Below are 12,180 nucleotides of genomic sequence, written 5' to 3'. Positions count from 1 at the left end.
CATACACATTAGTTTTCCCACCCGATCTAGCCTCCTCTAAGAAATTCCTATCCTTCCACAGTCCTTAAATGCTGACGTTCCTCTGAGGTCAGACCTCAGATCTCTGCTCTCCTTACTCTACTCTCTCTCCCAAGTGATATTAATAATCCTTGTAACTTCAAACTTCATCCATATAGGTCTCATTATCTAATCTGGACCTGTATTTCAGAAGTCTCTTAGCTCCCCCTGGATTTTCCACAGTCAATTCAAACTCAACACAATCAAAAATTAACTGTCCTCATATCACCAGTTTTCACATTTCACCTAACAATAGCACCACCATCCACAAAATTTTCTTAGAAACCTGTAAGACATCCTTCATTCCACTTTATTCCCTACCCCTGAACATACAATCACCAGTATTACTCTCCTGAGTACCTCTTGAATTATTTACAGGCATACCTCAGAGGTATTTCAGGTTCAGTTCCAGACTATAGCAATAAAGCACACATAATAAACATAATAACAAACAACAATAAACAATATAGCACACACAATAAAGCAAGTCACAAGAATGTTTTGGTTTCCAAGTACACGGAAGAGTTGTTTTACACTATACTCTAGTACACTAAGCATGCAATACCATTACATCTAAATCAACAATGTGTATAATCTTAATTTTAAAAATACTTTATCACTAAAAAAATGCTAGCCATCATTTGGGCCTTCAAAGTCATAATCTATTTGCTGGTGGAGGGTCATGCCTCAATGTTGATGGCTGCTGATCAGCTGAAGGCTGGAAGTTATGGCAATTTGTTAAAATAAGACAACAATGAAGTTTGCCACATTTATGGATTCTTCCTTTCATAAATGATTTCTCTGAAGCATGCCATGCTATTTGATAGCATTTTACCCACAAAACTTCTTTCAAAATCGGAGTCAATTTTCTCAAACTCTGTTGCTGCTTTATCAACGAAGTTTAGATAATATAATCTTTTGTTTTGTCCTCCTTCTCAATCAACAACCGCTGTTTTTTAATGTTCTCTGCCTTGACAATGTATGTCTAAATACATATATAAACATATACAGATACTTTTTAGCACAAGAAAATACTAGATATATGCTTTATACCTTACTTTTTCAATTAATACAAGTTTCTGAAAACTTATCCACATAAGACACATATATCTACATATTTCCTTTTAACAGTTACTAAGTAAGACATTATGTGGCAATAATATAATTTGCTTAACCACTTCACTATTTATGGACATTACAGTGTTCCCAGATTTTTCACTACTAATAATATATTACTAAAAGCATTCTTAAACATATATCTTTGCACACATGTGCAAGTATACTCGGGATAAATTATGGGAAGTGGAATCCACTGCAAAAAGGGAGATTCGGATAAACAATTTCAAATCATCCTGTGAAGAAGTCACACCAATTTACACTTCCAATAACAAACTATGAAAGCCTATGATCTATGCTTTTACCAACTTAAAAATTTTCATTGATACCAATCTGATAAGCAAAAACTAGTACCTCATTAATTTGCCTTTCTTCACATATATGCAAGATACATGTGGCATACATGAGGTTAATGTAGTGATCTTAATTTAACTGATTTATTCTGAGTTTTTTTGTACAGTATAGAAATTAGTCTTATCTTACATTGCTTTTATTTTCATTTTTTAAATTTTTTACATGTTCTGAGTGTAGGTTATACAAGGCAAAAATTTTTACTTTTAACATAACCTAAATTTGACTTTAAAATAAGTATTAAAATTGTCTGCTTTGAAAAAATAATATAAAAATTAAGACAAACATGAAGATTTCAACATTTTATAGAGAGTAGAATATACATTAAATATGTTCCCATTTTAATGGGAATTGAATGAATGTTCATTAAATATACATTACCTGCCTTTTCGTTGTATGGCGCTAGCTTTGGAAATCCATACCATTTTTAACATTGTAACAAAATTCAGTGCATCAAAGGATTTCTGTAATATTTAAATCACCTTCATGTTAATACATAAAAGGTATTTAAGAAGAAATAGGAAACATTATGAATATATTTTAACATGCCCAGTTTAATTCAGAGTTGTTTTTGACTAATTAGCACAGAGTACTGATTTTTTTTAAAAATCCAGATTTCTGGTTATAATCATTCTAAGGGAAAAAAAGGAAAACTAAACTCTGAAGAACTGTAAAACTTCCTCCTGCTGTGCCTTGCTACGCTATCTGTTTTACTCTACTACACTTGGATAATGGCAGTCAGTTCTCATAAAGCATCAAGATTGTAGAGAACTGATCTATTCTCTTAAGGTCATTTTCTATCAGATTTACATCACTGTGGGGAATAGGAGTCATCAGGGAAAGACATTTTCTGACATAATTTTCAGGAAGCTGATCGGCGAGAACAGTAATAATCACTAAAGTAATCCTATTTCCAAATGAAGAATTTTCAACCCCATCCATTTTATCTCCTGCTGAACTACTAATGTATTAGCCTATCTAGAATGTTACAAAAGAGAAAGTAAAAAAGAACTACTACTAACCCCATATTTTCACTACTAAAGTGAAAATTTACTATAGAGAAATATTTTTAAATAATACATTGTTAACTAGAATATATATACTCTAGTGACTTTATACCTTCCTTTTCATAAAATAACTACATAGATAAATATAAATGGGTTCTCTTAATAGTTTATTATGACATTTTTAGAAAAGATGCTGCTTATTTTGTTTTTAATAAAATATTACATTTGTCAATTTTGTGTATAAAATAACTTTTGACACTACCATCAGTTTTCTTAATAACACACAAAGGTAACTTGTTTTCACATTAAAATGATAATTTATACCCACTAGAGCAGACATGATGTATTTTCCCAACATGGATAGCATTTATTTCCTTGAAAAACCAAAAATTTTCAATTCTTTCATGAAAGGACTGACCAAAATTAGGAATACTGAGAATTGGTGGGCACTGCAATACTACAAGGAAATAAACACTGACTTTTATTTATATCAGGTGTTGGCAGAAATTCTTTAGCCTTTGCAGAGGGACTCTGTTGCAACTACTCAAATCTGCCATCGCAGTGTGAAAGCAGTCAGACAATGGGTAAAAGTGGACAAGAACAAGGCATTATTCCAATAAAATTTATTTTTACAAAAGCAGTTGATGGGCCCAATTCTTACAGTAGCCATCATTTGCTGAAGCCTGGTTTTATATTTGTTTTCTTGAACTGAAGAAGGCTTTTTTGAACTAAACATTTTTTGAATACCCATTAATACTACATGCAGAGCACTGGAAATGTAACAATGAACAAGAAGGACACAGTCCATGCCCATAAGTAGAAAGAAAACATACAAAGTATGTAATCAAATTTCCACACTGACAAAACTTTCAGTTACTAGCCAAATGATTCATTTTCTTCCTAATATTTAATATGTGTGTGTGTTAATCACTCAGTCGTGTCCAACTCTTTGCAACCCCGTGGACTCCTCTGTCCATAGGATTCTCAAGGCAAGAATACAGGAGTGGGTTGTCATTTCCTTCTCCAGGGGATTTTCCCAACCCAGGGATCAAACCTGGTTCTCCTGCATTGCAGGAGGATTCTTTACCATCTGAGCCACAGGGAAGCTGCAGAAGCTAAACTGTTAGAATAACAAGACAAACCCTACAAACTGAATTAAGGTAGAATATTCACTTCAGTGAAACCAACATTTACTATGTCAAATTCATCATAGAACCAGAAGTTTCCTCATTAAGATGAATTCTGCTCATAAAAATATTTATTGTTATGGAACTTAACCTTCTTCATTTAAGCAAAAATGCAATTTTTTCATACATACCTCTTTCACCTTACCAGAATCAATAACAAAGACAACATCATTGACTGTAATGCTGGTTTCGGCAATATTGGTAGAAAGGATCTGCAATAGAATATTATATCATAGTTAATATGAATGCAAAACCAATGACTAAAAAAATGGAAAAATGAAGATTTTATGAAGCTTACTATTTTTCGAACACCTGCAGGTGGGTTTTTTAATACCTTCTTTTGATCAGATGTTTGCATGTTTGAATGAAGCATAAAGACTTGGTATCTGTTGACAATTAAGAGAAAATATACTGTGGTACCTAACTGTTATTAAAAGTAATAAATGCAAAGTGTTAGCGTTTACCTATGTGCATTTTCAGCAAACCGCTTGTCATCAAACAGGATGCGATCCCTCAGACCAACAATTTCATCATATCCAGGTAGAAAAATCAATATTGCACCTTGAAGAAGAATGATTTTTTTAACATTTAATCTCTTTTAAAACAAGAATCAATCAAAACTAAACATAATGAACTATATATGTGTTTTCAAGTACTGATAAGCTCTAATACTTATGACATTTAAAGAGACTGTGCATTATTATCAATGGAATTATATAAAAATTTATATACACAAAATATTAATTTCTAAATCAAAGAATATATTTTTGTTCCAGTTCTTTTAGACAATACTCATTTACCAGCTTCACAACTATGGCAGATATTGTATAGAAGATGCATAATCAAATCCAAGTCTACTTTTTCATCATCAAAACTATGGTGATAAGCTTTCAGAAGCTCTCTGTCTTCTGCACTGAGATCACTTCCACTTGTTTGAACCAAAGAGCTTTCATCCAGATTTCCAAATTCCAAAGAAGCACTAGAAGAAAAAAAAAAAAAATAGATCAAGTCGAATTCCATTAAAGAGAGTAACCCTTGCCAATTATTCCCATTATGTCCACCTTCACATTTTCAATATACTCTAAAAGGTCAAGTGACAATTAATCCTCTAGCTATAATGTAATTCATATTTTGGTTTCAAGTATATTATTCAAAGTAAAACTTGGCAACAGGTGCTTTTTAAAAAGCTCAACTTGAAGACATTTCTTCAAAGCAAATATACCAATAGCCAACTAGCACATGACATCATTAGTCACCAGAAAAATGAAATTCAAAACCACAATGAGATACCACTTCATACCCACTAGAATTACTATTATCAAACAACAAATAATAATAAGTGTGAGAGAGGATGTGAAGAAACTGGAACGGAGTGGAAATGTAAAATGATGTAACCACTCTGGACAACAATGTGGCCGTTTCTCAAAATGTTAAACACAGTGTTACCATGTGCCCCAGCAGTTAGACTCCTAAGAATATAGATAAGAAGAAATTAAAATATCTGTCCACATAAAAATCTGTACATAAATATTTATACCAGTAATTATTCATAACATCCCAAAAGTGGAAACAACTGAACTGTTCATCATTTAATGAATGAATAAACAAACTAGTCTGCCCAGAAAATAGAATATTACTCAGTCATTAAAAGGATGTTACAACATGGATGACCTTTGAAAACATTATGCTAAGTGAAAGAAGCCAATTATAGAAGACCACAGATTATATGATTCCATTTATATGAACTGTCCAGAATATTAATCTATAGAAAATGGAAGTAGATTAGTGGTTGCCTAGGGCTGGGAAAGTTGAGAAAATAAGAAGAGACTTCTAATGAGCATAGGTTTCTTTTTGGGGTGATGCAAATGTTATCAAAACTGACTGTGGTAATGATTGCATAACTCTTTGAGCATACTAAAAACCACTGGAATATACACTAAAGTAGGTGAATCATATGATATGTGAATTGAATATAAATAAAACTTAAAAAACACAAACTTTTGGTGATCACTTATATTTTAATAGGTTGTTTCTAACTACTCATTATTATAAACAATATTCTGAAAAATAGTTCTCATTAAAAATAAAAGAACTGTACAGGTACCAAGTTAACATGACTGTTAATTTGGTTCTCCTATACTAAAAGTAGGCTTCCCTAATAGCTCAGTTGGTAAAGAATCTGCCTGCACTGCAGGAGACCCTGGTTCGATTACTGGGTCGGGAAGATCTGCTAGATAAGGGATAGGCTACCCACATCAGTATTCTGGCCTTGAGAATTCCATGGACTGTAAAGGCCATGGGGTTGCAAAGAGTTGTACATGACTGATCGACTTTCACTTCACCTCAAACTAAAAGTAGGTTGATTGTGCTATTTCCCAAAAGCCAGCATCAGCAGAAATTACTGGAATAATCCACTTGTTTCTTCATGCTGTATGTAAAAATATAGACTATTGCCATCACTAGAAATTATCAATATGATTTCTAGAAAGTTCAGTTCAGCTCAATGTCTCTTAAAGAGTTTAGGAGAAAAATAAGACTGCATTCAGTAGGAAAAATATGAACATTTTTCAACTTTATAACTGTAGTATTTAAAATTTTTAAGTCCAACTTACACCATTTCAAGTTTATTGTTTTACTTTTGTGTTGTTTAAAGCTATAAACTTTATCAATCCAGGAAACGTAATGAATTTAATTTAAATATTTTAAATTTATAATTGATAATATCATGATCTATGGAACAAAAAGAAAGCTGACTTAGCCAGGATAAATAAAATATTATCCAGATAACTGCTTTATGTGGTAATCTGTAGTATCCAGTAAGCTAGACCTAACACCATAAGAATGGAACTTTCAAAGTATTAGCACTAAAAGGACTGCAAGTTCTGGGTGCAATTAATGAAATGACAACAAAACCCACCACCCCAGAATTAGCATTTGGATCTGCCAAGAATTTTGAGACACTACTTTATCATTTAATGAAATTAAAATGATAAAACTAATTTCATACGTCAAATGTTTACTTCATCTAATAAATATTCAAGACTAAATCTACAGATGTTCACTTCAGTCGCTCAGTCATGTCCAACTTTTTGCGACCCCATGAATCACAGTACACCAGGCCTCCCTGTCCATAAACAACTCTTGGAGTTCACCCAAACCTATGTCCATTGAGTCGGTGATGCCATCCAACCATCTCATCCTCTGTCGTCCCCTTCTCCACCTGCCCTCAATTACTCCCAGCATCAGGGTCTTTTCCAATGAGTCAGCTCTTCTCATCAGGTGGCCAAAGTATTAGAGTTTCAGCTTCATCATCAGTCCTTCCAATGAACACTCAGGACTGATCTCCTTTAGGATGGACTGGTTGGGTCTCCTTGCAGTCCAAGGGGCTCTCAAGAGTCTTCTCCAACACCACACTTCAAAAGCATCAATTCTTCGGCACTCAGCTTTCTTTATAGTTCAACTTTCATATCCATACACGACTACTGGAAAAACCATAGCCTTGACTAGACGGACCTTTGTTGGAAAAGTAATGTCTCTGCTTTTTAATATGCTGTCTAGGTTGGTCATAACTTTTCTTCCAAGGACTAAGCGTCTTTTAATTTCATGGCTGCAATCACCATCCACAGTGATTTTGGTGCCCAGAAAAATAAAGTTAGCCACTGTTTCCACTGTTTCCCCATCTATTTCCCATGAAGTGATGGGATGGGATGCCATGATCTTAGTTTTCTGAATGTTGAGCTGTAAGCCAACTTTTCTTTTTCACTCTTCTCTTTCACTTTCATCAAGAAGCTCTTTAGTTCTTCTTCAGTTTCTGCCATAAGCGTGGTGTCATCTGCATATCTGAGGTTATTGATATTTCTCCCGGCAATCCTGATTCCAGCTTGTGCTTCCTCCAGCCCAGCGTTTCTCATGATGTACTCTGCATATAAGTTAAATAAACAGGTTGACAATATACAGCCTTGACGTACTCCTTTTCCTATTTGGAACCAGTCTGTTGTTCCATGTCCAGTTCTAACTATTGCTTCCTGACCTGCATACAGGTTTCTCAAGAGGCAGGTCAGGTTGTCTGGTATTCCCAACAAATATTCAAGACTAAATCTATAGATGTAATATAATACAAAAACCCAAGTCAAATAAATATTTTGTATTCCTGAATAATAGACATTTTAATATATTTTAACTTCATGATCTGGCATTCTCATCTCTTTAAGAATTTTCCACAGGTTGTGGTGATCCACACAGTTAAAGGCTTTGGCACATTCAATTAAGCAGAAATAGATGTTTTTCTGGAACTCTCTTGCTTTTCTGATGATCCAACAGATGCTGGCAATTTGATCTCTGGTTCCTCTGCCTCTTCTAAAACGAGCTTGAACATTTGAAAGTTCATGGTTCACATACTGTTGAAGCCTGGCTTGGAGAATTTTGAGCATTACTTTACTAGCGTGTGAGATGAGTGCAATTGTGCGGTAGTTTGAGCATTCTTTGGCATTGCCTTTCTTTGGGATTGGAATGAAAACTGACCTTTTCCAGTCCTGTGGCCACTGCTGAGTTTTCCAAATGTGCTGGCATACTGAGTGCAGCACTTTCACAGCATCATCTTTCAGGATTTGGAATAGCTCAACTGGAATTCCATCACCTCCCCTAGCTTTGTTCATAGGGATGTTTCCTAAGGCCCACTTGACTTCACATTCCAGGATATCTGGCTCTAGGTGAGTGATCACACCATCGTGGTTATCTGGGTCATGAAGATCTTTTTTGTACAGTTCTTCTGTGTATTCTTGCCACCTCTTCTTAGTATCTTCTGCTTCTGTTAGGTCCATACCATTTCTGTCTTTTTCAAGCCCATCTTTGCATGAAATGTTCTCTTGGTATCTCTATTATTTTTAAGAGATTTCCAGTCTTCCCATTCTATTGTTTTCCTCTATTTGTTTGCATTGATCACAGAGGAAGGCTTTCTTATCTGTCCTTGCTATTCTTTGGAACTCTGCATTCAGATGCTCATATCTTTCCCTTTCTCCTTTGCTTTAGCTTCTCTTCTTTTCTCAGCTATTTGGAAGGCCTCCTCAGACAACCATTTTGCCTTTTTGCATTTCTTTTCCTTGGGGATGGTCTTGATTACTGCCTCCTGTACAATGTCACAAATCTCTGTCTATAGTTCTTCAGGTACTCTATCATCTAATCCCCTGAATCTATTTGCCACTTCCACTGTATAATCATAAGGTATTCGATTTAGGTCATACCTGAATGGTCTAGTGGTTTTCCCTACTTTCTTCAATTTCAGTCTGAATTTGGTGCTAAGGAATTTGTGATCTGAGCCACTGAAAGCTCCCAGTCTTGTTTTTGCTGACTGTATAGAGATTCTCCATCTTTCGCTGCAAAGAATATAATCAATCTGATTTTGGTATTGACCATCTGGTGATGTCCTTGTGTAGAAGTGTCTCTTGTGTTGTTGGACAAGTGTATTTGCTATTACCAATGCATTCTCTTGGCAAAATTCTGTTAGCTCTTGCCTTGCTTCATTTTGTACTCCAAGGCCAAATATGGCTATTACTCTAGGTATCTCTTGACTTCCTACTTTTGCATTCCAGTCCCCTATAATGAAAAGGACATCTTTTTTGGGTGTTAGTTCTAGAAGGTCTTATAGGTCTTCGTAGAACCATTCAACTTCAGTTTCTTCAGCATTACTGGTTGGGGCATAAACTTGGATTACACTGATATTGAATGGCTTGCCTTGGAAATCTTATTAGCAACCTATAAAGTAACTGAAAACTATTAGAAAAAGTTCTTAGAAGTACAAAAAAATATATATAGCTGGATAAGAGACTATAAATAGCTTTTATAGGTCACATTCTACGATTTATATGGCTAACGTTTTTCAAAAGGAGTTAGAATTAAAAATAGCAAAAAGTTTTACCTGTAAGATTCTAGAAGATCCACAATTTCAGTCTGGCCAAAGTGTTTAGCCCAATCTAAAGCCATCCTGGCAAAATTCAAAGGTATCAAATTAAAAAAGAAATAATGTTCTCAAAATTAGGAAACTAATTACTCAAAGTTATTCATTCATTAATTAAAGTAGAGATGTATGAGCAATTTTACACAACAGCTTTCTTTTTTTTTTAAGTTTGTTTTTTTTTTTAGCAAATTTATTTTTTTACTGGCTGTGTTGCATGGTCTGTAGGATCTTAGTTGCCAATCAGGTATTAAACCCATGTCCCCTGCAGTGGAAGCTCAGAGTCTTAACCACTAGACCAGCAGGGAAGTCCCCTCACAATAGCTTTTAATATAAAAGCAAATATAAAAATTCAAAAAAGATATATGTAGCTATACGAAGGCATACAAACAACAGATGCACTTAAAAATTACCAGCCATTTGATGCTTTACTATGAACATTGGCTCCCATACTAATTAACTGTTCTACTTGACTTGAGAAGCCTCGTCCTGCAGCAACCATCAGAGCTGTTGCACTGGTTTCACTATGTCTATAATCAACTAAAAGAAAGAAAAGATATGTAAATGTTAAATTTTCAAATTATTTAAATACATTTTAATTTCTTTGACTGTTAGGGGAATTAACCTAGGACATGGTCATTTACCTAAATACATAACAGCACTGTATAACCCTTAACTCAGATCATCTAAGATCTGATACTGATGTGTCATTAGTATAAGCAGGATAAAATGGGTACCACAAGTTGGAAGGCAGGAGAAGGAAAGATAGTGTTAATCAAAGCAGAAAGGAAAGCTACTAACTTTGTTGAACTCTTAAGTAACCTTCTTAAATCTAGATTCTGCCTTAATCAAATGGCAAGATATAATTAAAAAGTTAATTGTCATCAGAATCTAGTAGTGAAAGTTAAAAGGGCAAATGAAAAATTTTAAATGATTTTTTGACATCCTTTTATTTTGCATTTATTCCTCCATCAATCCAGGGTCGTCTTATAAGATGCTTAAAGAGAGTAACACTGGCAGAAAGTTTACTTCCCATAATACCCCTCCATGAGAAAAAAAAAAAAACTTTTATTGAATTTAAATTCCATCTTAAAATATATTTCAAGCAATGCAAAGTATTATAATTACTTAGAACTGATGTTCATAAAGTACAAAATTGGTAATTTCAGAAAGAAATCACTACTGAGAAAAACCCTCTATTAGTAAAACAGGTTAACAACCCTCTAAAACATGGTATCAAATATTAATATAAACCAATGGTTCTTAAGGTAGACAGGGGGACTTATAAGACCTCAGGGGGACCTCAGGCTTTTTATCTCTGAAAGCACAGATAGCTATGCCTTACTTCTAGATTCAGATTCAGTAGTCTTGGGTGAGAAAGCACATGCATTATTAAAAAGATCTGCAAAGATTATGATTTGTGTTCACTATATGAGAATTGGCCACCTCATGCGAAGAGTTGACTCATTGGAAAAGACTCTGATGCTGGGAGGGATTGGGGGCAGGAGGAGAAGGGGACGACAGAGGATGAGATGGCTGGATGGCATCACTGACTCGATGGACATGAGTCTCAGGGAACTCTGGGAGATGGTGATGGACAGGGAGGCCTGGCGTGCTGCGATTCATGGGGTCGCAAAGAGTCAGACACGACTGAGCGACTGATCTGATCTGATCTGATATGAGAATTACTACTTCAATGGAATATTCAATTAGGGGTACAGATAAGCATGGGAGTTAGAAAATGACCAAAAATTCAGTAATACTCTTTCCTTCAAGGGGTGGAGCCTAATTCCCCTCTCCTTGAGTGTGAGCTGGACTAAGTGACTCATTCGAGCAAATAGAATAAAGTGGAAAAAATGCTGTGCAACTTTGGAGACTAGGACATGAAAGGTACCTACAGTTTCTTGCTTGCTTTTCCTTTTTCCCTTTTGAATCACACACTCTGGGAGAAGCAGCTGTCACATTCTGAGAAGAATAAGGCAATCCTATGGATGGTCCAGATGGCAAGGAACAGAGGCCTTCTGCCAACAGCAGAGACAAACTGAGTTCTCTGACCAACAGCCACAAGAGTGAGCCATCTTAGAAGCAGATTCTCAGTCTCGGTAAACTTTCAGATGACTGCAACCCCTGCCAACAGCTTAACTATCAGTCTACGAGTGACTCGGAGGCAGAACCACTCAGTTAAGCCACTCTCAGATTCTTGACTCTCAATAACTATGTAAAATAATAAACGTCTTAGGTTGCTAAGTTTGGGAATCATTTCTTATGCAGCAACAGATGACTAGCATCCAGCATTCCACAGAATGCCTATTCCTACTAAACCAGCTAATTACTACCTGGCTACACAAGATCACACAGGAAAATTGATACAGTTAAAAAGAAATCTATGAGCAAATGAAGCAACTGACAAACAACTAATCTCAAAAATATACAAGCAACTCCTACAGCTCAACTCCAGAAACATAAATGACCCAATCAAAAAATGGGCCAAAGAACTAAATAGACATTTCTC

The 12,180-nt window shown here is 35.1% G+C and overlaps 1 protein-coding gene across 1 annotated transcript in view; it reads right to left on the bottom strand.

The window, feature by feature from the left end:
* The window catches only part of YTHDC2 (YTH domain containing 2), a 74,016-nt gene that overhangs the window by 32,595 nt on the left and 29,241 nt on the right, over positions 1-12,180 (bottom strand). The window contains exons 11-17 of the mRNA XM_010840950.1: positions 10,082-10,208; positions 9,633-9,698; positions 4,519-4,697; positions 4,183-4,279; positions 4,017-4,104; positions 3,850-3,930; positions 1,906-1,988 (exon numbers count right to left, since the gene is read on the bottom strand). Coding sequence (XP_010839252.1) covers positions 1,906-1,988; positions 3,850-3,930; positions 4,017-4,104; positions 4,183-4,279; positions 4,519-4,697; positions 9,633-9,698; positions 10,082-10,208 — 721 coding nt within the window. The remainder of the gene's footprint in view (positions 1-1,905; positions 1,989-3,849; positions 3,931-4,016; positions 4,105-4,182; positions 4,280-4,518; positions 4,698-9,632; positions 9,699-10,081; positions 10,209-12,180) is intronic.

The sequence above is a fragment of the Bison bison genome, unplaced genomic scaffold (genome assembly GCF_000754665.1).
Source record: "Bison bison bison isolate TAMUID 2011002044 unplaced genomic scaffold, Bison_UMD1.0 scf7180017864152, whole genome shotgun sequence".
NCBI classification, from domain to species: domain Eukaryota; kingdom Metazoa; phylum Chordata; class Mammalia; order Artiodactyla; family Bovidae; genus Bison; species Bison bison.
Note: the sequence above shows the minus strand (reverse complement) of the source record. Positions and strands in the feature narration are given on the sequence as shown.